The sequence below is a fragment of the Carassius gibelio genome, chromosome A15 (genome assembly GCF_023724105.1).
Source record: "Carassius gibelio isolate Cgi1373 ecotype wild population from Czech Republic chromosome A15, carGib1.2-hapl.c, whole genome shotgun sequence".
NCBI lineage: Eukaryota > Metazoa > Chordata > Actinopteri > Cypriniformes > Cyprinidae > Carassius > Carassius gibelio.
Genome location: NC_068385.1, coordinates 14,287,539 through 14,312,358, shown reverse-complemented (window position 1 = coordinate 14,312,358; position 24,820 = coordinate 14,287,539). Strand labels below are relative to the sequence as shown.

Genomic DNA, 24,820 nt, shown 5'->3' with positions numbered 1-24,820 from the left:
GTCAAAAAGATTCATAGTAATGTTGACACCTCAGATAGAGTGAAATGATGCTGTCGAGGAGTGAGGGAGAGGGACAGTCTCCACTTATATGCTCAGAGGACATTCAGCCATTCCACAAAGTGTGATGAGAGCCTAAAAGCAGCACAGCCTCATTATACTGAATGCATTGGAGGGAGGAGGCCGACAGTGGAGGATGCCACTTCGACCCTGACTGTAATCTACAGGTCTGTGGGAGGTGTGGATGCCCTTATTGACCCGCTCAGTGTCCGTCAATAGCCGGACTCAAATGCACGAATGTTTCTTTAGTTCATCTGACTGTGCTTGGCAGTGAGAACATAGAAGACTGACTTGTTCTTTACTTTGCATTTGCTTCTAACAGCACAGTTGTCAAGACTAATTTTATATTATTTTACAAATTTCAATTAAGAATTTATTTTGTGAACAAAGAGACCCTCTCTCTCTTTCTCTCTCTCTCTCTCTCTCTCTCTCTCTCTCTCTATATATATATATATACATTTGTTAATTTTAATGAAAAATAACTCAAACAATCAATCTGTAGAAATTATATTTATTACTTAAGAAATGTATTGATTTATTTACTTACATCAGACCTTCAAAAATCTGTTTATGAGCTTGATTATGAAGGGAGGTATATTTATTAAACAGAGGTTTCTGTGACACTATTCAGGTGTAACCAGTACTTGATCATTACATCATCCAGCAGAAAATGAAAATGACCTCATAAACCCTGAAAAAAAAAGTGAAACACATAATTTTTCACAGAGCCTTTATGATCAGATAATCATTCACCCCTTTTATTTCTTGCTGTTGTGCTGTGAGGTTTGAGGGACCAATCCAGCACAAGATCTGGTCCAGGTGATGTACAAATCTCAAAGATTAGAGCCCACAGCCTTTGGCATCTTTGGAAGATACTCTAGTTTCTGTGTTTTTCAGAAATAATTCCCAATAGCTCCTCGCTGCAGAACACAAGAACCAGGAGGTGTGGTTGCATCCACATCTAGGGGAAGGAGATTGGTGGGTTTAGGGGTGGAGTTCTGGGAGTTGGGTGGGTTGAGTGCTTTGCTTTGCTTTTTTGCTTTTATTCATTTAGCTGACTCTTTTATCCAAAGCGACTTACAATTGCTATACATGTCAGAGGTCACACGCCTCTGGAGCAACTAGGGGTTAAGTGTCTTGCTCAGGGACACATTGGTGTCTCACAGTGGATTCGAACCCGGGTCACTCATACCAAAGACATGTGTCTTATCCACTGCGCGGTGGTGGAGATCTGTGGTTTTAGGAAACAGGGGGTGGAGTCGGGTTGGTTTAGGTATATGTAATGTGGAAGGCCCCCTGGATGTTGTGTTTTGCAGTGGACCGTCTCAGAATCCCAGTGAAAATAACTCTCAGCCTCAGACTTTGAATTACAAGATGTCTCCCTCGTGCACATGCTCTCTTTAGCAATGCCATTTTTTTCAACGCATTGTTTACAATATATTTTTGCGTTTTACTGATGCATGAGGATTCTCAAACTGGAACAATTTGGGGCGGGGCTGGTCATGGATTCATAATTTGAGTGAAGTAGTCAGCTCAACAAAATAAACACATGAATGTTTCTGGACCACCATTAGGAAGAGTAAACAGTATTTGAAGTATATAAATTTGTAATAGAACTCTGATTGGATTACTTTGAAAGAAGAAACTCACATACACATAGGATTAACATTTATTAACATTTTTGTGTGAACTAACCCTTTTAACTGATAGTAATCAAAAGTGCCCACATGCAAGTTATTGCTGACAGGATACCACATTCTGTAAAGCAAATGACAAAAAAAAAAAAAAAACACATCATGATATTATCTGTCAGAAACGTTATCAATGCTATCAAAACAGTAGAATATATCCTTAGTGCAGAGATCTTCAGAACACGTCTATCCTATTTCATATTGTATTTAAAATTTTCACAAAGTCATGCCAACAACATTCATAAGGGCACTAGACAAAGTTATCATCTATACAGCAATGGTTATAAATGAAAACTATAACAGTAATAGGCCTATGTATCGCTGAATGAATAATAAACAACTGATAAAATGATATACCCCTTACCTACAGTAATGTTACAATGTGATTTAACAATGCTCATTCCTCCAAAACAGAGAAAACATCTTTCACAAACATCTACATATCTGTGTCTTTTAAAGTATTTAGTGTACATAATAAGTGGGGTTAATATAGCACAACACTAAGTTTCAAACCCTGCATGGCTACGGCCGTGGTGCCTTCCATTCCCCCAATGTGTTTCTCCTTTTCACAGTCTGGCAGAAATGATGGGTGGCTCCAAAATACATGGTCACATGACAGTACATTGCACAATTGCAACTTACTCCACTCTCCCCTACTTCCATTGAGGATGAGACAGAAGCAGGCTCAGAGAGTGAGGGAGAACCCATTCTTATCAAAACATCTACAATAAAGTCAATTATTACAGAGTGTGCTATTGTCTCTTTTAATTGTATATTTGTAACAGCTGGATCATTGGTATTAACAAGCACCCACCCTCCTTGTGCCCCCTTTTTTGTTTTGGGCCACTGCTCCTTAAAATGTCTGTGCACAGCTCTGCTAGATTTAATCTGGCTTTGAAAGATATTCTCTTATCTAAAGGCTCTTTCATTACCAGTTTAACCTGTTTGACTGATTGCATGTTTCACACATGATTTGATTAGTTAACATGAGCATAGTTTATATTATTTGTTCTATATTATTGCAGCCTTAGGCACACAACATTCTGAGGTGTAAAAAGCATGTCAATGCATGTATAGCCATTGGAAATCATGTTGTGCTTGTCGGCTCGTCACCTACAAAGCAATATATAACACCTGCCTAAAAAGGAACGTTCTCTGAATCTTGACTTGTTATGAACAAATATTCAGGAGCATCTGGTTTTTAATAATGTTATAATATTGCAAAATGATAGAATGTAACGTTCGCATAAAAAAAACTTCAGAGAACATGCAGAATTCCAGTTATTCGGACGGCAAATCATGATCTAACATTTAGGAAAAATTTACTCTGGTTTTAATTAAGTTGCAGCCACTTTGGAAATACTTCCTACTTTCTGAGGAGATCCTAAGCATTTAGATTTTCAAGGAGAATTACACATTGAAAGCCATGTTGTTTTCCAGGACATCCATATCAAACATTACGAGAATGCTACTGTATAGTAAAGTAGAGGCGCAGATAAGATAAAAGATGTGTTTTCTAGCAGGTAAAATTATTTTAGACACACAGTGCAGAGGAGGGGCTTCAGGACAGACCTATAACCGCCCATCAGGGCTTTGGCAGATCTATCACGTGGGGAACAACCTCAAATTTTGAATTTCCTGACACTGGCACTGACTGCGTATGTTGAGCTTTCTAGAACATTTTCCACTAGCAAGTGCGCTTTAACATAAGGATATTACTTGTCGAGACGGAGAGATCCAGACTGCCAAAGATGCACGGGACCGCTCTTTTAAGGTGTCTGCTCACAATATCACTGATGAATCAAGGTAAGAGAAATATATATATATATATATATATATATATATATATATATATATATATATATATATATATATATATATATATATATATATATATATTTATTTATTATTATTATTATTATTATTGCATTTTAGAATTTTGGGATGCGTAATTTTAGATCGTCTCTTCTGATATTTCCAATGAGCCTGATCAGTTAATGAACTGAATAGTGCTACTTTTAAGATCTTCTGAGAATGATCGTCTTTTTAAAAAGAAAACGCGCCACAATTTAACTTGGAGTTCTTTACAAAGCTTTTAATTTGACAGACTTCTAATTTTCTATCTTTATTAGTAACAAAATATCCAGCATCGGTGGCTTTCTCCGTATAAAAGTAAGCTTTATTTCCAAACGGGCTCTTTGTCCCCGCCCCCTCCTCCTTGCACCTGTTTCGCTAGTGAGGGGAAAAATGGTATGATATTGTGCTGCACAAATGTAACCTTGATGCTTTGGTTGTTAAAAGTAATTAATAACTGATCGGAGCCTACATCTGCCTCTCATTGTGAAGCGATTGAAATTGCGTTGGTTTTCATAGCAATATATCGTAAGTGCAACATTAGCATATTCAGGTGATTAAATAAAGGAAACAAAAGACCGTCTGGCTATTTTAAGGCACCAGCCCATCTGTCAATGCAACTTTAAAGAGACTCATTCACCTTTTGGGCTGGTGCTTAAAAGGTTGTTCGGTTGGAAGTCAGACTTCAACGTGTTGAGATTTTTGAGCACCTTGTCTTGTCCTTAGTTGTAAGAATTTTTTTTTAAATTCTTTAAACCAGTGCTGAAAAAGTTTGATTTTACTTATTAAAATAAAAATGTGCATTTTAATATATTACTATACAATGCAACTAGTTTTTTTTTTTGTATCCTATTAATGAGTCAAATTTTACACATGGTTATCCTGTGATAAGTCATTTTTTAGTACCCTAGGTAATGATGTTTCATTTGTGCATGTGGCTGCTTTTCTTCTAGATTGTCTTGAAAGCCAAATTGAGTTTACAACTAAGGTTAGTAGTTTAGTGCTGCATCTGTTTTTTGTTCTCTCTCCACCCCTCCCCCAAAACACACCATCTGCAATGTCACACCCGGTTTTACTAGTTTAGCTGGTGGGTTTCTTTCAGTTTGCTGCAAAAAATTTGCCTTTTCCCCTTGAGAAGTCTGTCCTTCATTGATGAACATTGCTTTGATAACAAATATCACTGTTTATGAGTTCAGTTTTATATATATATATATATATATATATATATATATATATATATTAGTGCAAAACTGTCTCCAGACTCCTTAGCATTTTTTATGACTTTTGTATTGTAGATGTTATTTGCTTATTTTCCGTTATTGTGTGAAATGCTCTGCTTCTTATACCCTCCTTTATGACCATATTTGATGAGACTGAAAATTTAGTTATAATTTCAATTCCATTTTACAGGCAGAAATCCTGCTTTTAACTGATTGGCTTTACTGAGTAAATTGAGATTATGTAAAGAGAAATGTATTCATGTTTTTTTACTCAAATGTGAATCATCCACTTAGAGTTACCTGTCTACCCTGTTGAACCATCTAAATCCATTTTATAGTCCCATTATAAAAGAAAGCAAATATAGCTCAACAATAGACTGTTTGCTAAGATTAGAATGACTCATCCATTCAAACATTTAGTAATATGCTTCCCATAGTGAAAGTACTACTTTGGAAATAGAAATACTATTGTTGTCCTCTTGTACTCTTTTCTTTACTGCAAAAGTAACTCTTTTTCACAGTGGCCTTCATAGGAACCAGTTTTTGTCATCAGGCAAGACAAGAGAGCAATTGTCTGGTCTAAAGAGGGGAGACACAATGTTTTACCACCGCTTGGATCCACCCTTTGTGCATTTTTGGACTAAAAGTCAGGTTGTTTGACTCTTGTTATTTGGCTTCTCCAAGACCTCCTCTGAACCCCTGCTGACTATATTGTCCAGCAGGTTTTCTTTAACTAATGCATGTACGATTACAGCATCTCCTGTGGACTCTTCTCCATTTGTGATTAAATTCAACATAATACTCCCCACCGGGAGGCCGTTATCTCGCCCAACTCCTTTACGTGCCCTGCATTTAAAAAAAGACATTGGGTTACCATATGAATTACTGTAGCACATACTTCTGTTCCAATCATGCATTTTAAAAGCGACACTGAGGCTGAAGTTTTAAGTTGTATGTATTGCAAGAGATGCGTGCTAACCCCATTGAGTGACAACGTGACTGAATTTGATTTGCAAATATCTATTTACCTCTATCTTCTGTCTCCAACCTGAAAAATTCTGTTTTTAGTTTGACTAATTTTGCTAGTGGACTTTTGTTGCCTCTTTTGCAGTGCTTTGTTTTTATAGTAGCAGCTGAGAGGAAGCATCTGTACTGTATATGTTCGATTGAAAGCTCTTAATCCCGCACTGTTTGCACCGGGACTCAGGAAATTAAACTAGCCATTACAATAAACCCGCCGCCTACCACCCCCCCCCCCCCCCCCCCCCCAAGCCCCCTTCATTATCTCTGGAAAGGTGATGCCACAGGCAGAATTCTGAAGCATTTTTACTCCTGCCCTTCACTTCTGCTTGTTTCTTTACGTGTTACATTTATATCTGAACAAGGCTTTTTTAAGGCTTAACCTGAAAGTTTATTACAGTCGTATTGAAATGCGTTGATTTTACTATTGCATAATGCAGAAGTGCTCTAAATATCATTGGCTTCAGTCGCGTTCTACATTGTTTTTGGTTGCATTTCTCAACAGTGACGTTAATGCACGGGACTTATCACCTATCACGGGACCTTCAGACTGAAGGTCTGGAATTCATGGCAGCTTTCATTGGCCAAGGCCCGCCCATGAGGCTGCTTGACTGACATGTCAAACAACCAATCACAGTTTGTTTCGTTCATTGTCACGTTTCGAGGTATGGAAATGTCGCCACAATAACAGACTGGTGTGTAAAACTCTCAACATATTTAAAGATTCTATGTCGCAAACTTTAAATATTTCACATACTTTTGAAAATCCAGCATTTAGTTGATCCTGATAAGCGCTCATCATCACAGTTGTAAACACGACAGCTTTTTTTCTTTCGTGAGGGGGTTTGGCGCCACGGTATCTTTGTTTTCAGGTGGAACGTTAAAGAACGCGACACACGTCTCGCGGAAATCCTGTAGAATTCAGCCAATCTGATGACGACTTTGACACTATTGAAGTGTTTCCACTTTTGTGTCGCATATGCATCAGACGTTTTGCCAATGGTCTGTGGACGTAACTTCTGAGGCTAACACTAACGCACGGGTGCTGAATCAGTTAAATTGAACTGCATGTTAGCAGATCTAAAAGCAACTATCTCTGTTAAATTTTCTTTTCATCTTGCCTCTGAACAATGCATATTAAAGTAGTGTTAATGAGTGCAGTTCTATTTTGTTTACAGAGGCTTACCCAGGAAAAACTGTATCATTTCTGTTCATAAGCACCATCTGCTGTCAGATAGTGAATCTGCATCTCATTCAGCCTGTCTGCTGTTTCGCTCAGATATGGTTTATGTATAGTTTCACAAAACTAAAATCAGACCATTGTGTTTTTTGCTTCAAATTTCTTAATTCTACACTCTAATTTAGATTAAAAACTACATGTATGCCTCATCTTTGTTTGGACCTTGATTAAAATCTAGTGGTTGCCTCTAATTTTAAAATGAAAGAGCACAGACAAAGCCTTATTTTTTTATTTTTTTTATTTTCTTTTTATAACTAACTAGTTTGATTGAAAATTTCAATTTAGTTTGGTTATATTTCAATTTCGCAAAGAAATGAGCCAGAACAGTCTTAATTAAACCACACCTTTTCATTTACTGTATAATGTCTTCAATCTCATTTTGTTAATAAAATCGTGAAATCAAAATCGTGAATCTAATTTAACCATGAGTTGAATGAAATCATTACATCCCTAGTTTGCAATGATCGCCTGGCCTTAAAATTTATGGCCTTTCTAATCTGTGAGATGCATTTTATCAGATTTGTACCCGTTTGTTATCAAGTGGACAATTTAAATATGTTTTGTCATTTCCGCATAATATTTATTAGTTTACTTATCAGTTAAAAAGCAGTTTGGCACAAGCAGGAGTGCTTTTGTATTGTAATATCAGCATGAGCATCAACTGATGCCAGGATGCCGTTAAGGTTTAGATTCCTATCCGAAGTCAGTAGTAAAGTGGGATGCAAAGAGCAATTCACACTGAATTTGAAGACAAAAATCTTTCAGTTCAAAAGTCAGTTGTTTAATAACCCCCACTATAACGTGACATGGGATAACACATACCGATAGTAAAAAGGCTGGCTCTTTGATTGTGTTTCTTTGGAAATGTTTCCTTTTCTCTGCACTTCTGTCTCTTTCACGTAATCCTTTGACATCATAACTTTGAAGTTGGCTTTAGAAAAGGAGATTAAACTTGTCTTTAGTTTTCTTTCTTTTGTGGGAACTTTGATGTCATCTGCTTTGAGCTGGCAAGCCTGCACAAGTCATAGCGACTTGTACATAGCGACAGTATTTTATGAACGCATTGGTGTATCAACTGCACCTGTCCCAGATGTCTGTGCTCTCTGTCAACATGATGAGAGCCATACCTGGTGGCTTTCCAAAATGGCACAGATTTCAAGTGTTGTTGTCAACATCCGCATGGTTTAAATTTGAGGTTTAAGTAACATCAAGAGGCAACAGGTTAATTAGGTATTGTGGCTTCCACTTCCTGAGTATGTGGGTCAGTTAAAGTTATATGTTTATGATGATGATGTCTTTCATCTAAAGAAGGTATTTTCCGTGCCAGCAGCTAATAGGATCATGTCCTCTCTATTGTAAGAGAGAAAAGGTCTCTGCTCTGGTAGCTCATCATCAAAAACCATTGTTCTATTCAATGCATTGTTTAAATGTTACTTTCATGAAGTTCCTTCAAAGTATGCAGCATATAAATTGCATTTAAGCTCTTCTCTAGGTAGCTTTCTGCAGATATAGACTCCGAGGCTACAGGAATCATGAAGCAGGAGATGGTTAAGGACCCTTGTGACCTTTTTTTTACAGACCAGGCCAGTCCTTGAACTACACAGGAATGTGAAACAGATTTACTCTCTTGTATCACAGCATCATAGTGAAGAAAAAAAAAATAGAGATCCAGCTAATTAGTAGTGATATACTATCATGTCGGAGAGTTTTAAACCTAACATAATTCATGAGAGTTAATCACTAAGATAGAAAAGGCCTTGAGGTTGTACTCCTTAAGTTCCGCTGTCTATTTTTTGTTGTTTCACTCCCTGCAGAGGGGAGTTAACCGTTGCATATCACACACCCACCAGACATGCTTTCTGAAATCAGTATTTGCTCTGCTTTTGTTTACACAGCCAAAGCTGGTCTGTATACGTAGCCGAATTGTTATAGGCCCTCAAACAACGTGGGAGGCGGCCCTTTCAGAGCCCAGCCCGGTGAAAAAGCTTATTTAACTCTTAATATAAGCTCGCTGACCTCTGTGTTTGGGCACCAAATTTGATTGGTATCTCAGTGGCTGCAAGCAAACGCTGATGTTATGAATAGAAGGGGCCCTGCAGGATCCTGTGGAATGCAAATGTGTGAAGCCCTGACGCATCTGGGAGCAGGGAGATAAAGGCACTCTCTCTGTCTATGCAAAAATATGAGACACCTCGCTGTCAGGAAATATGTTCAACAGAACAACTTTGATGTTAGCAGTGTTGTTAATCAAAAGACCACATAAAGCTTAAAATAATAAAGTCTATTTGCTTGAACATAAATTGTGAAGATCTGAAGTCAAGATTCTTTGACTGCCACAACATGCTCATTAGTTTTACATTTTGACGTATAGGTTCATTTTACACAGACTGTCATGCATATCTAAGTACAGTTATGCATGGTTAACTGATAACCTAGGTGAACTTGCTGCAACAGTTTTTTCCTAAATTTCTTTATTGTTAGCAGGTTGTAACTCATAAATTTCTTATTTGTGCTGTCTAATAATTTATTCAAAAATAAGTTGATGCCTCTTTTATGATTGGCATGGTTTTTAATATCTGAATTAAAATAAATTTAATATTTTTGAGGGCATAAAGGTCAAATGTTTTCATGTCATAATAAACAAAAAAGCCCTGATAAAAGACTAGATTTGTAATAATTGGTAATAAAGCATTATTGATTAAAGATTATTAATATTTGAAAACTATTATTTTAAAGTCATCAAAAAAACTAAACATGAAAGATAATCAGATAATGTTACCGTTTTATGAGAAACTAAGGTTAATTATGATTGTAAAATGTAATGTGGTGCAACTTCATATAAATTCTATTTATGAATTAGTAATTTAATATTTTAAATAATGCTTTTACATAATATTTTTAAACTTAGGAAACAATGATTTAATTATGTGCATTTGTTTTCAATGTCTAAGGAAGTTGTTTACTTGATAGTTTCACCACATGACATTTTTGTTTGTTTGTATGTTTTTTTTTTTTTTTGGAAACCACCATGAATATAAAAAGTAAATTACGAACTTTGAGAATGTTTTATACTACCTTATAAAAGATTTTTTCCTTTCCTTTATTATGGACACTTATAGATTTACATTCTCCAGCTGCAGTAGAATGAACACTGTCATAACCTTCATCAAGGAAATAGATTTTGGGGTTAATGGACCTCTATGGAAACTATTTTACTATTTTGTTAATAGTTCTCTGTTAGTTTAATAGCTGCTCACGAATAGGGTCTGTTGGTGAATCCTGGTGAGTCTCAGTATTTAATCTGCCATGATTTGCTGTCAGACACAGACATTTTTTAAGGTCCCAGGGGCCCCTGCAATCAAATACATAATTTAAAACTTAATGGATGTGATTTCTGAGTGCACTTATCACTTATAAGTCCAACCTGCTTGATGAGTAATTTCAGACCCGTTGTAGACTAAACTTATGACATTTTCAAGGAAGCCTAATGGCTCCTGCAGGTTGGAGTGTAATAAGGCAGGCTCCAAATCAATTCCTGGGATGTCTGTGTTTCCGGGATATTCACCATTGTGGCAGGCTGTCCTCATAACTCACACAATCACTTAACCGACTCATCCTAAGGTTAATGGTTTGCGAACATCCTCTCTGCCTGTGAGAGCCGTTTTGAACCCATTCACCCTTTATATTACGGTTAGCCTTCTGTGGCATTCAGTTTGTTTAAAAAATTACCAAAATCTTCAGTCAAAATTTGAATATTTCTTTATAATTGTCAGTTAAACCAGCAGATATAAGGAAAGATCTATAAGCCTCTATTCAATTTGTTACAATTTAATTATTTTATCATATTATGAATTTTTTATGGCTATATTATTATTATTATTATTATAATAATTATTATTAGGAGCCAAGCACTGAAGCTACATAGGCACCTATTGTATCCGTAAGGATTCTTCTACTTTCGTTTCTTCTGCTCTTGAGTCTATTGCAGTCCACAGAACCGTTTACGGGAAAGTTGTGATATTTGGCAGACTGATAGAATATAGTCTCATCTTTAACAACATCAAATTTGTTGTTTCTAACTCAAACTCTTTCATGCCACCACTTGTCCAACCTGTTCCTCATGTTGCTAATAACTTTTGAACCGTAAGGTCTAGAAGAATTTATTTTTAATTACTAAATCGTAGGGTTTAGTTTTTTACTATTTTTAATAGTTAGAAAAACCCACTTTTTCAGACTCTTCCTAGACAGTTTGTCTGATTTTCACCAAAATTGGCTCAGATCATCTTAAGACCACGCTGGCTAAAAGTTATAGAAATCAAGTATTTCAATAACGTGCAAATTAATTTTGACGAAGAAGCACGTAAAAATGGACCTGGCTGTATCTCCGCAACGGTGTGTTATATTGAGACCAAACTTGGTGTGTGTGATCACAAGCATGACCTGAAGCTACCTGCTGTGTCTTGGCACAGTGCCACCTAGAGGTCTGGAGATAGGAAAAATGGCTACTTTTGCTTAACTCCTGTACGGTTTGCCCAATTTTTTTGTAATTTTTTTTTTTTTTTGTCTCAATGGATTCAGGGCAACATGCTGAGTCAATTGATATGCCACTGTCCCATATCAGCCATTCTGGCCATAAGACATTTAGAAATTTTTACTAAAATACAGTATTTTATGAACGCATTGGTGTATCATTCCAAAACTTGATATGGGTCATCAGCATGATGATCTGAAGGAGCCTGAGAATTTGAGTCAACACCACCTAGTGGTAAAATGAAATATTCACATGCTTATAACTTTTGGTGTGGTCAACTTATTGTAACCTTTTTAGACTCCTGAATCTTTGGCGATTCCAGTGATACCAAGCATGCCAGGTTTTGCCTTATGGTTTGTGTAACGTTGCATTTTAGCAATTAAAAACTGTTGCCAATATCTTAGAAACCATTACTCCAATCGACACAAAACCACCATAGGAAATTCTAAAACATAGCCTGTCAGATAAACATTAATGCCCAATTGCCAACATTTTGATAGTAAGTGGCAAAAAATGCAAACAAAGTCGGCCATCAGTCATTTTTTCTCTTCTCATATATAAAAATGCCTGTAACTACAAAACAAAATGTGATTTTCAGCAAATTTGACACACATGGACACACTCTAAGGACACATCCCACATTTGGTGGCACTATAATTTAACAAAACATGAAATTGACATTGACTACAAAAGAGCATTATGATATAAAATACTATATTTTATGAATGCATTGGTGTACCATCTACGAAACTTTGTATGTACTATCAAGACCATGACCTGAAAGTACTCAGTTTTGAGACAGTGCCACTTTGTGGTCAAAAGTAAAACTAAATTTCAAATAAATACTAATAGCTTTCTGTGAATTTTGCCAATTGTCGTGAGACTGGTATTAATTGATTCCTTGGGTCATGCTGAGAACAGTGAAAACCTACTTTTTCGAACTCCTCCTAGACTGTTGCTCTGATTTTGACCAAACTTGAATCATATCATCTTCAAATCATGCTGACAAAAGTTGTTGATTTTGTGTTGAAAGATAACACTGTTTTTGCATACCACAGCAACAAATTTGAGGCATGATACCAAAATGACACTTGATGCCGTATCTCTGCAATGCTTTGGCATATTGACACCAAACTTTGTGTGTGCCATTGTCAACTCAAACAGAACACACCCCATCGAACGCGCAACCTATTGGTCAAACGTGATAAGCCAATAACTCGGATAACTCCTGGTTGTACTTAAAATGTTCAGCCATTTTTACTAAAATCATATTAAAATGGCTTCAATTACTTTTCTGCAGTTGGTCTGATGCTTGCTTCTGTAGTGCTTGGCCTCCTAATTCACCTAGCGGTAAGCCCCTCCCCTCAAACGCAGAGAAGCCAATGGCAGTCGAGTATCAGTTGCACAGGAAGCGAAACTCTGACATCTTTAGGGTTCAGTGCCATAGAGAAACATTGAAGGATCCGAAGCTTTCATCGCTTTAATGGTGTTTATGCAAAGAAAAATTGAAAAACAATTTGCCAGTGGTATATCTGGGAGAGGATAGGGAATATAATTTATTTTATTACTGTGAGATTCTGTTTGACCCCTCAAACACTCCCTGTCTTGGGACATTGTGTACCTGTCTGATCTTTATGTGATAGACTAAAACATTATCTGATTATTGCCAAATGAGGTTATGCTTATTCAGCTTGTATTTTCCAGACGGACTTGTCTTTCACTTCTGAAAATGCAGCACCGTGCAAAATAAAGTTGATCTTAGAATGAACTGCACCCTTTGTGTGTCTCATTCTTTGGTCCCAGGTACCTGCTCTCCTCTTGAGAATAAATTCCAAAAATGTCCCAAAGCATTCAACCCCAATCCCAATGAAGACAAAAACATTCATTTTCTACTCTTCATAAACTGTAATTATTTATTTTATTTATTTCCCCCCTAAAAATCTCAATGAAAATGTAAATTTTAGATTTACTTTCTTTTTCAAAATCCAAAAACTTTTACAGGCTTAAATACGATTTTATATTCTCAGTTTTCAGTGTGGTCTCAACCCAACAACACCGTCAGCACTGTTTTCACTGAGCATTGCTCTTAAGAGTGTAAAAACACTTGAAAGCCCTGCAGTCCATATGCTTTCAGCAACTGATCTGATACCATGCCGCTGGCTGTGGGATGTTTTCCATCAAGAGTGTTTCCAATGGAGAGTTTTAACAACAGGTGCATGAAGAAGCTTCTGCAGCGGCACCTGTTCATGAAACAAAGAGCAGCAGGGCCATGAGGGGGTTGGGAGGGCAGTGTCATTTGTTTACTTCACCTGGTGCTGGTTTGGAAGCTCTGAGGGCACGGCGACACTCGATCCTTTTCTCTTTTAGTATTTCAGCCGGCATCTCTGTGCTTTCTTGCTACTACAACTATAAATCATGTGAAAAACAGACAGAATTCTTATGGGGTAAACCAACAAACTATAAAAGGGTTTAGGACAAACTATAAAAGAGAAATACATTTTTTTTTTGTACTCTACTGTGATGTTATTGACAACTAAAATGCAAAAGATAATTTTTGTTAACTGAAATAAAGCTGATATAAAAATAAGTAATGAAATTACTAAAATAAAATTAAAGCTAAGTAGTAATATTAGAGCACCTAATAAAAATTACTAAAACTTCAGATGAAAACAAAATATAACCACGAATTCAAAATACAATGTAACAATGTAACAAAATGTTAGAAATAGCTCTATAATCATAATTGTTAGCAATGCTAGCTAACCCCTACGAAAGGAAAATATATTTACCAATATATTTCTTAAAATATATTGTGATATATTGTAATATATTATTTTCCCTTTTTATTTTCTAATATTTTATATATTTGAATACATTTCATAATATATTGATGATACATATATTATATGATATATTGCAAAATATACAAATGATTGCCGCTTTCAATATATTGCAATATATTGGAAAAAATAAATATATATAAGAATATATGCCTAATATATTACATGATATTTTCCAATATACTGCAATATATTTTTGTTTCATAAGGGAATTTCTTCGCAGCTTATAGTATATATTTTTTATTTCATTAAACATGTCACAACAGCCAGAGATTTTCTTCGGTTTTAAAATCCAAAACAAGTTGTTTCAGTCAAGCATTAGGTTAAGTTTCTTGATGCGTTTCGGTGGAATTTTGGTGAAAGGATTCAGTTTTTTGTCTCAATCTTATCTCATACTACAATTATCAGACATTCTGTTGAGAGCTATCCATCCCAAATGTTGGCGACCCTTTCTCAGAAGTGCAGCTGTGACACAACAACCAGTTGAACTGGCTTCGCTGTTTGTCTAGAGATTGTTTTGAGATCCTTATTTGAAATTTGAATATTTAGTTTTAGGGTGAAGCCCATGTTAAATTCCTGTGTAATGAGTCATGATTGAAAAACCATACAATTTATTTGTCCATCAAACGCAGCTGTAGTGTCAAAAATGAGATGCAGAGAAAACGGTTGCTTCTTTTTCTCCCTAAACGCACCAATATATATAAAAAAAATCTAGATTAAAAATGTATGACCTGGAGTTTGTTTTTATTACCTGTCCATAATGTTAAACTGTATGACAAATACTAAATTTCTTGTAGTATTTAGTGACTGTTTATCAGTAAAGTACAGACTCTTGACCTTTAAAAAACACGAGTGCTTGGAATTTGAATATCAAATCATCCTGCAAATCAGCCAGGCAAAATTGTTCATTCAAATAATATTAAAATATTAAGGGTAAGAATAAAAAGCTACTGCAAACACCCTCTTAAGTTTCAATCAAAAATGTAATTGCAAAAAAACAACAACCCTATAACAATATGATTTGAATGTGTTCATGTGCACAATGTGTACTTGTATTCAAAAATGTTCACTTAAGGTTTTGTCTGCTATGTATTGCATGTGACCTTTACAGGATGACTTCACAAACACATTGTATTTACAGTGATTTTCTTTTGTAATAGTTTTTTTATTTTTTATTGTGCATTTTAGTGAGTGGTTTGGAAACTCTCACCAGCAAGTATGGAGACACCATTGAAATCCCATGCAACAAAGGGCAACTCAAGGAAACAGATGTCAAATTTGTTAAATGGAAATATGTAAGTTTGAGGTTCACTCTTTTTATTTATTTTGGCTCATTTTAAACCGGCAATGTGAAATTTTACTAGAATTAGAAAAATTGCAACTATTTCCAAACAGGTTTCCCCAAAACTATTGCCACTTCTTCTTCTGCTATTGTTCAGACAAACTACTCTTATTCCTAGCTAAATGGCTAGAACCCCTCAAAATTGGCTGAATTTTTTTGAGAGCACTACAGAGCCACGGTGTTAACACTTGTTGTAATTGTCTTTGTTAAACATGCTTTTTTTTTTTTTGCACAACAGGACGAAGATGGCAACATCCTGGTGAAACAACAGAATCAGAATGCCAGTATTCATGCTGATGTCAATTACAAGAACAGAGTCAGCATTAAAAAAGATTTCAGCCTTGTCATCACACAAGTGACCATGGTCGACCAGAGAACCTTCACCTGCATGGCTGTGGGGAAAGAAGACATTTTAGAGTACCCTGTTCAACTGACCATTTACAGTAAGGATTGTACACAACATCACTGACCAAAAACTAGAACGCTTTCATAGTTGGATGCATTTATGAACTACTTTCTTCAACAGTTTCCTCTGTTTTTTTTTAGAGGCTCCATCGCAACCCGAGATTACAAACCTAACGACTGCAATGGCAGTTGGCAAACCGACAATGGTAGGCTGTGTGAAATTTATTTCTGGTTTATATATCATATACACATAAACAGGACAACAGAATAAAATGTTATTTGCAGTGAATACAGCTTGAATATGCATTTAAAACTCAACAAATTCGTATGCGCCATATATGATGAATATCAGCATTAAGAAAATAATTTTTCCTTTTCACAACCGTTTTAATTTTTGCCTTTCAGTTAGCACAGTGTAGTACTGAAGGTGCCAGTCCAGCTGCCAACATCACATGGTTCAAGAATAAAACTCCTCTTGTGACTGATGGAGCAGGTAGAGTGAAATGTGGAAGTTATAGTTCATCCAATTATTTGCCTTCATTTACTCACCCTTAGTTCATTCCAAATCTGTATGACAAAAGAAAAAGAGACTGTTTTCTAAGCTCTTTTCCATGCATTTGCAAAAAAACTTTAATGAAAACTATGAAAAAGCACAATATTAATAGCATAAAGGTGTTTCAGATGTTCTCCATATGTGTTCCAATTAGAAAAACTAATATGGGTTTGGAACAGCGTGACAGTTAGTTCCAAATGATCAAAGAGATTTGTTTTCTTTGGTACTATATTTAATTTCCCTTGATCATCATTTTCTTTTTCTGTTTTCGTGTCAGCCATTAAAATCAACACAAATTTGGATGTTGATAAAGAGACGAGACTGTCCACGACAACTTCAACCCTCGAGTATACAGCAGTGAAGGGAGACTTCGATGCCAAGTTCACCTGTCAGGTTCAGCACATCTGGTCTGCAAACATGGATTCCTCACCTCTTGTCTTCTCTGTGAACTGTACGTTTCTTTCATATACTTCTTTATAGAAATTCTTTACATTAACATTGTTCCTATTTGGGCCATTTTAGCACGTTTTTAATCCTAACACTTCCACTTTACTCCATTACTCAGTTCCAAACATTGTCGCTGAGAGCAAACGTATTCAAAACTGAAGTTGTTAATGGTCTAATGTTGAACATACTTTACTGGATTCTTCAGAATGACTCTCTTTCCATCTGAAGTAGCCACAAGAAAGAGGCCTTATCGGAATCAAATGGGTCGTTGAATTTCGTCCATTTAAGATCTGTAATTTGGCCTTTCTGGAGCAGGGCTTGTAGATGTTGAATGGGGTTTTGTCTTGCCTCTGGCTATTTAGTGAAGGTACTAGCCCCAACGCTATCTCTCAAAAGCAGTTCTCACCATGAAAACACTCTCAAAGCCTCAACCCTTGAGCTGAAGGGCCTCTTCTGGCTCATAAGAAGCTGTTCCGAAGTGCTTTTATCTGCATGGGCCCTGTTTTACACATACCCTCTCTCCACAGACCCTACTGAGAAGGTCACTCTCCAAGTTGTGTCCCAGGGTCCTTTTAAGGAAGGGGACAGTGTGATCCTCAAATGCACAGCAGACGGAAACCCTCCACCCTCTAGCTTCAACTTCTACATCGACGTAAGTCTGCTCTGTAGCTCATATTTCTCTCCGTTCCTTCGCCTTCAGTCAGAAAATTGAAGACTGCTTTTCTACTTAAGCCACTGCTAAACTGGTCTTTTTTATCTGTAGGGAGAGAAAAATAGTGTGGACTCCAACACGTACACCTTGACCAATGTCTCCCGAGAGGACACTGGAGATTACAAATGTTCACTAGTGGACAACGAGGATATTGCAGCTTCTGTAACCATCACAGTTGAATGTAAGGAAATACTTGCAGTCTTTTTTTTTTTTTTTTTTTTTGGACATACCTTACACGACTATCATCTCTCTTTCTCTTTGCTCAAAGATCTGGATGTGGTCCTTGGCACCACTGGTAAAATTGTTAAGAAACTTGGTGAGAGCTTGGAGGTGACTGTAGATGTTAAAGCTTCAGGAGTGGCAGAAACAACTTGGAAGAAGGTAGAAAATAAATGTCTCTTTGTAAAATATATGCCATTTGAAAACCATGGCATTCATGATTGCTCGTCCCTATTAAAAATGAATCCTTTTGTTACTTTCTAGTTATTGAAACATTTAAACTCTTTTTAGGGCAATGTCAAGCTGAATAGCCTTCCCAAGTTTGACAAGTTGACATACTCAGACTCTGGCATGTACGAGTGTGTTGTTTCCATGGCTGGCTTCAAGGAAACACGGACATTTGAATTAGTAGTTGAAGGTAAGTTTGCAGTGCAGTTCATATATAATTGAATAAAGTTGAATTTTAAACTGCTTTAACAGTTGAGCACAGTTCAAAAAGGTTTCAGAGAAACATTTTTTGATGGATGATGGCATGAGTGTTTTTGCAGGTCCTCCAGCCATTAAGAACCTGATCAAGGAGCATGGTGATAACATGGCCAAGGTCCTGAAATGTGTGGCTGAAGGCTCTCCGAAACCCACAGTACAGTGGAGTGTCAATGGCACAAGTGTAAGTCTGAACTATCTGACACATTATTATGAAGTACTCTACCTTTTAAAAAGTCATTTTTAGCACTTTTTAAAATGTCTCTTATGCTTACCAAGGCTGCATGTATTTGATCAAAAATACAATGAGAGCAGTAATCTTGTGCAGTATTATTACATACTGACCATTTCTAAACAGTGTTGTTGATTTTCAGATGATTTTAATCTGTTTTTGAAGTTGAGATTTATATATTTTTATTGTCATAGATTCATGCCATTTTATCAAAGAGAATGAAATGTTTTAGAATTAGAGAAATTGCCTAATACACCACAAAATACATAACACAGAATGCATCAAATCCAATGCTCATACCTAATGACTTTCTGGAGCAGAATGAGGATGATGATGATGATGATGATGATGATGATGATGATGATGATGATGATGATGATGTGACAGGGAGCTGACTTGTATTAGTTAAAAAGATTTTAACAAAAGACTAATATGATATAAAGTGAAACTGAGGACAGGAAAAACCTATGAAATTCTTGCAAATGAAAATGATATTCCCAAGAAAGGATGCTTTGTTTTGGACAAAAACACACACACACAAAACACACCTGTAATATTTCTTAATAAATTGTCTGTTTTCATGTAAAAAAAAAAAAAAACCCACAGGCCATTTGCCAGGTGTTCATGTTATTCAGTGCACACCACCAAGGGACAAGGCAAAATGTATTTTTTTTTTTTTTAATGGAGTGGAATCATTTATGTTCTCTTGTGATTTGTAATGCTGGTATATAAGAAAACTAACATGATTTACATCTTAAAATTAAGTATTTCTGTGTATTAACCAAATGTATTGTCTAACAGCTCTTTTACCTATAAATATGAAATATTTATTATTATTATTATTAAAACCTGATACTGAGCCTTCCGTAAAGCTTTTGTTATGGCTCTTTTTGAATACACCTTCCAGATTTTAATGCTCCTTTCAAAAATGAAAGAACACGAATAAGCCAGCAGCACATTTGAGCTGATAAAGATGTTCTCACAGTGACAACATACATGTCAGTTGTTAAACAAAGCAGCTATATAACTCATATCTTTAAGCACCAGAATGAGGTCACTATTCAAACACACCAGGCGACTCGTTCGCCGAAGTGGGTGTGTACAGAGGAAGCTATTAAAAATGATGAGGCTTTTACATACTTCCTGTATCATGTGGTTTTGTATTGGTACAAATTGATCTGTCAGTGCAAATCCTTGGATGTCAGAAGTGCATTACCTCATTGCCTGTGTGTAGTCTACCTCTTTCTAAGCATAAGCTTCCCTAGAAGAGAATTTACTTGTGCACAAAGCAATATCGCTCTCTAGTGGTGGTTATATTCCTTTACAAAAAAGCTTGATGCCATAGTCATAGCCATGAATACAGTAGTAATGTTTAAGTCTGATGTCATTTAATGGATGTTACATGCTGTAATTGCAGGATGAGAGTCGTTATGAGCATGGGAAAGTCACATACAGCATCACTATCATTCCAAAGGACAATCTCACCGTGTCCTGCACAGCCTCCAATGTCTTGGGCTCTGACATTAAGAGCATTAATGTGTCTGCACGTAAGTGGAACTTCTGTCCACTCTCTTATCTGACTTCTGAACCCTCGTGCATCACAAGATTTTTCTTTTAAGTTGTTTAGAAGTTTAAAATCATTAAGACAAAACTGTTAAAGAACCAAATATTTGTTATTGCAAATGTAGTTTGCATCTGAAAGGATGTTTATCATATATATAAAGTCACATCCCACTAAGATCATGTTTATTTGTTTTAAATTTACTTTGCATCAAAAATAATAATGGCGAGACTTTTCAATGAGGTCCTGTTAGTTAATGCATGAGCTAAAATTAACCAACACTGACAAATTTATGTAACAGTATTTACTGATAATTGTTGATGATAGTTAATATTAAAAAAGATGTTACAATTAAAAAAAATCGTTATATGTTACTAAATGTTCAAATTAATATTAAGATTAATTAATGCTTTATTTTTGTTAGTCATTGTTGTTCATGTTAAGTAATGTTAAATAAAACCTTTTTGTAAATTGTTATTATACTAACTATAATAATACAGTAGCTTTTATGTGTTGGCCTTAAAATTTTACAATTTAATATTAAATACAATTTAAAAAGAAGTAATTAAAGTTTTGTCTAAATGATTTGGTGGGCATTACCTTCCAAGCTTCGGTAATATAACATGAGAACATAATACAACAGAAAAACTCTTGTATCTTTATTTGAGGTCACCTTTCCTTCTCTTCTTCTGTTCTGTTTGTCGGGATGCTGGTCTTTTCTCTGACACATACTTTCACTTTACATGACTGAAATCTTTTGGCTAACCCTAGACAAATGTGTTTTATTATAAAACCATCCACAGCTGTAAGCATCTGGATTCCTGTATTTATGTGCATTGCCATTTCATTTGGGTTATTTGGGAAAAAGTACGAATTAACATGCAAATGTCCATTTAATCCATTTTGTTATTAGAATTTAGATGCGTGTATAATTTCTCCAGTTCTGTATGCAATGGACTTTTCACTCCATGAGAATTCAAAACAAATGGAACTTAATATGACTTTATATGTGATTACAGTTGATGAGGACGTGGCAATGGACAAACAAGGTAAGACACTGAACTGTTATACAATCAGGTCTGATCTGTGTATGGCTTTGCATTTAACGGGAAGAGGGGACAGTGTCTTTACTCAATTTAATAAATGCTTTGTGTGCACAGGGTAAAAGAATAAGTCTGTATTTTTTAAGAAAACTAAATCAAAGTTGCTGAGATGCCCAGCGTCCTGACAAATATTGTAATTGGCCATCAGCATTTTAGTTATTTAATGGTTTATTTAAAGGGATAGTTCACCCAAAAATCTAAATTATGTCATTAATAACTCTCATGTCGTTCCAAACCCGGGGACACAGTTCAAGATATTTTAGATTTAGTCCGAGAGCTCTCAGTCCCTCCATTGAAGCTGTGTGTACGGTCTACTGTATTCGCGAACCAGATATCACAAACTGCTTTGTTTTGAACTCTCTCACAACAGAAACGGAAGAGAAGACAATGCTGAATAAAGTCGTAGTTTTTTCTAATTTTGCACCAAGATGTATTTTCGATGCTTCAAAAAATTCTAACTGACCCTCTGATGTCACATGGACTACTTTGATGATGTTTTTCTTACCTTTCTGGACATGGACAGTATACCGTACACACAGCTTCAATAGAGGGACTGAGAGCTCTCGGACTAAATCTAAAATATCTTAAACTGTGTTCTGAAGATAAATAGAGGTCTTACTGGTTTGGAACGACATGAGGGGGAGTTATTAATGACGTAATTTTGATTGTTGGGTGAACTATCCCTTTAAGTACTCATCCAGTTCATATCCTATTCTGAATGTTTTATCTCTGTGTTTCTTAAGCAGATCAGAAAGATGAGTACAGTGACCAGACGGCTCTGGCTGTTGGCATAGTTGTTGGTCTGACGCTGGCAGTTCTGGCGATAGGACTGGCCTACTGGCTGTATATGAAGAAGTTCAGGTACTGAAGACATTACCATTCATCACATTTTGCACATTTGCACTATGCTTATGTCATTCAGATTTGTTCAAAGTGGAATATTATGTAACATTTAATCTGGATGTAGGCAAGGATCCTGGAAAATTGGAGAGAAGGAAGATGGTTCAGCGGAAGAGAGCAAAAAACTAGAGGAGAATCAAAGCCAAAAAGCTGACGTGTAATGTCAAAGGAGCCATTCAGGGTGAGACAACAAAAGATTTCTGAAGCCAACTGAACAAAACCAGTCTTAAGTGTTAATATTTTCATACATAATCTGAAATCTGAATAAATAAGCTTTGCATTGATGTATGGTTTAATAGGATCTGACAATATTTGTCAGAGATATAACTATTTGAAAAACTGGAATCTGAGGGTGCAAAAAAATCAAAATACAAAAACAAATCATCTTCCAAATTGTCCAAATGATTTTTAAGCAAGGAAATTTACTAAATATCTTCATGGAACGTCATCTTTACTTTTTTATTTCCTAATGATTCGATAATTTTGACCCATACAATGTTTTTTTGGCTATTGTTTAAAATATATCCCAATGACTTAAGACTGGTTTTGTGTCACATATATACATTTTTATAGACCTTCCGGTCATATGTATATTTTTAAATATTTATAAATCTTGTCTTCCCTTAGGATTCATTTGAATGAAATCCCTTTTTCCACTAGAAGGAGTGAAAAATTGGTGAAATCTGTGAAAAATAATCAGAAGCTGTAATGGAGGACCAGAGTAGCTGTGTCAGTTACATATCCACCATCTTTTCTTAATGTGGCTGTGCCTCCCCTGTGGTAGGGATTTAATTAATACTGTATGTTGTAAAGTATGTGAATCTTATGCATTCTGAACAAGCCTGTTCAGAAACCTGTGTCTGTAAAGTGTTCATTCATATTAGTGGGTTTCATATTTGAACCGTCTGGAAAAAGCCCTAATTACACACAGTACATAATCTGTGGCATGATGTGGAGCATGATATTCACGTTTATATGGAGCACTTGGCTAGTATTCAAGTCAGTCAGTGAGCAAAATTATATGCCAATATTGCACTTATTTGGATTTAGAAGACCATTATTTACTATAATTTAGACTTTATGTGGATTTTAATAAATACTGTGACATACAATTTGAAGTTAAAATGTCTAAATGGGACATTACATAATTTGTAATTTCTGAGGTAAGAGAATATTGCAGAAACGGATGCTTGTTTAATGAAAACTATGCCCTTTGCTTGGAAATACCATACAGATTTCAAAGACTTAAAACCATGTTAAATTGGTTTCTTACTGTCACACTTGTGTTCCTATGTTGCCTTTTTTCAGGACAATGAAAAATGTATATATTGACACTTACTCTTTTCTCAGATTATCACCTGTTTCTGTGTGTCCTTTGATATTTCATTGTTTCACCGCTAAATTGTATGTGATCTGGTTCATGCATTACTTGTAAATATGGTTAACTTCTTTTTGTTTTTGCTTTATTTATATTGTTGAGGTTTAGCTAAATGCCAGTGTTTTGACATTAAATCAGCTAGTTTTAGTAAGTTTTTCTCAATATATATATATATATATATATATATATATACCTCTGTTGCTGTTGAATGTTACAGTACAATTAATGGTATTTACTTGCAGATTTTAAATTCAAGCTTTCAGTTTGCATAGTGGTTGCTGCATTTCCACACTTCAGTGTATTGTACCTGCATTTCACTGTCAAAACCAAAGAGGTTAAATGTGGCCATGCAAGTATTGTACATACTGACCATTGTTTTGTACACTTAGTTCCAATAAAGTGTACATTTTTAGAAAATTACTATTTTTTCTCTTTTGTATGCTCTGTTATATACTGCAGTTTTACACTGTTTCTGAAAAGTTGCTTGTGCTCAACAATTCTGCATTTATTTAATCAAAAAATGCTTTAAAAATAGGATTATTGCGAAATACTGTTTCAGTTTAAAATAACTTTTTTCTATTTTAAGATAATTTAGAATGTAATTTATTCCAGTGATGAAAAGCTACATTTTCAACGGCCATTACTGCAGTCTTCAGTGCCATATGATCTTTCGAAAATTCATTCTAATCTGATTTGTTGCTTAAGAAATATTTATTATTATTATTATTATTATTGATATTGAAAACTGTTTTTGCTGCTTCATATTTTTGTGGAAACTGTGAGATACCTTTTCCATGATTCTTTGATGAGTAGAAAGTTAAAAAGAGCATTTCTTTGAAAAAGAAAGGTTTTGTAACGTTATGAATTTATTTATTGTAACTTTTGATTAATTATGATCATTGTTTGTCCTGTAATTTCACAACTGCAGTTTTTATTCCATTAGGTTTTGACTGCTCAGTTGTCACTCATCACATTACATCAATATTGATCAAAGCATGTAACTTTACAAATTCAACTGTACCCATCCAGGTC

At 35.5% G+C, this 24,820-nt stretch overlaps 1 protein-coding gene across 2 annotated transcripts; it reads left to right on the top strand.

The window, feature by feature from the left end:
• Positions 1 to 3,358: 3,358 nt before the first annotated feature.
• On the top strand, positions 3,359 to 24,219 carry LOC128028581 (CD166 antigen homolog A-like). 2 transcript variants are annotated; one of them, XM_052615846.1, is made up of 16 exons: positions 3,359 to 3,554; positions 15,642 to 15,748; positions 16,034 to 16,238; positions 16,342 to 16,406; positions 16,606 to 16,693; positions 17,031 to 17,204; positions 17,728 to 17,852; positions 17,964 to 18,093; positions 18,181 to 18,293; positions 18,423 to 18,549; positions 18,680 to 18,798; positions 20,264 to 20,393; positions 21,427 to 21,456; positions 22,254 to 22,371; positions 22,478 to 22,591; positions 23,038 to 24,219. In XM_052615846.1, the coding sequence occupies exons 1-15, from the start codon at positions 3,500 to 3,502 to the stop codon at positions 22,569 to 22,571; spliced, it is 1,680 nt and encodes a 559-aa protein (XP_052471806.1). In that variant the 5' UTR covers positions 3,359 to 3,499; the 3' UTR covers positions 22,572 to 22,591; positions 23,038 to 24,219. The 2 variants fall into 2 exon arrangements, with proteins under 2 accessions (XP_052471806.1, XP_052471807.1); XM_052615847.1 differs by having other exon boundaries at positions 3,360 to 3,554; positions 22,257 to 22,371; positions 23,038 to 24,215.
• The last annotated feature ends 601 nt before the right edge of the window (positions 24,220 to 24,820 follow it).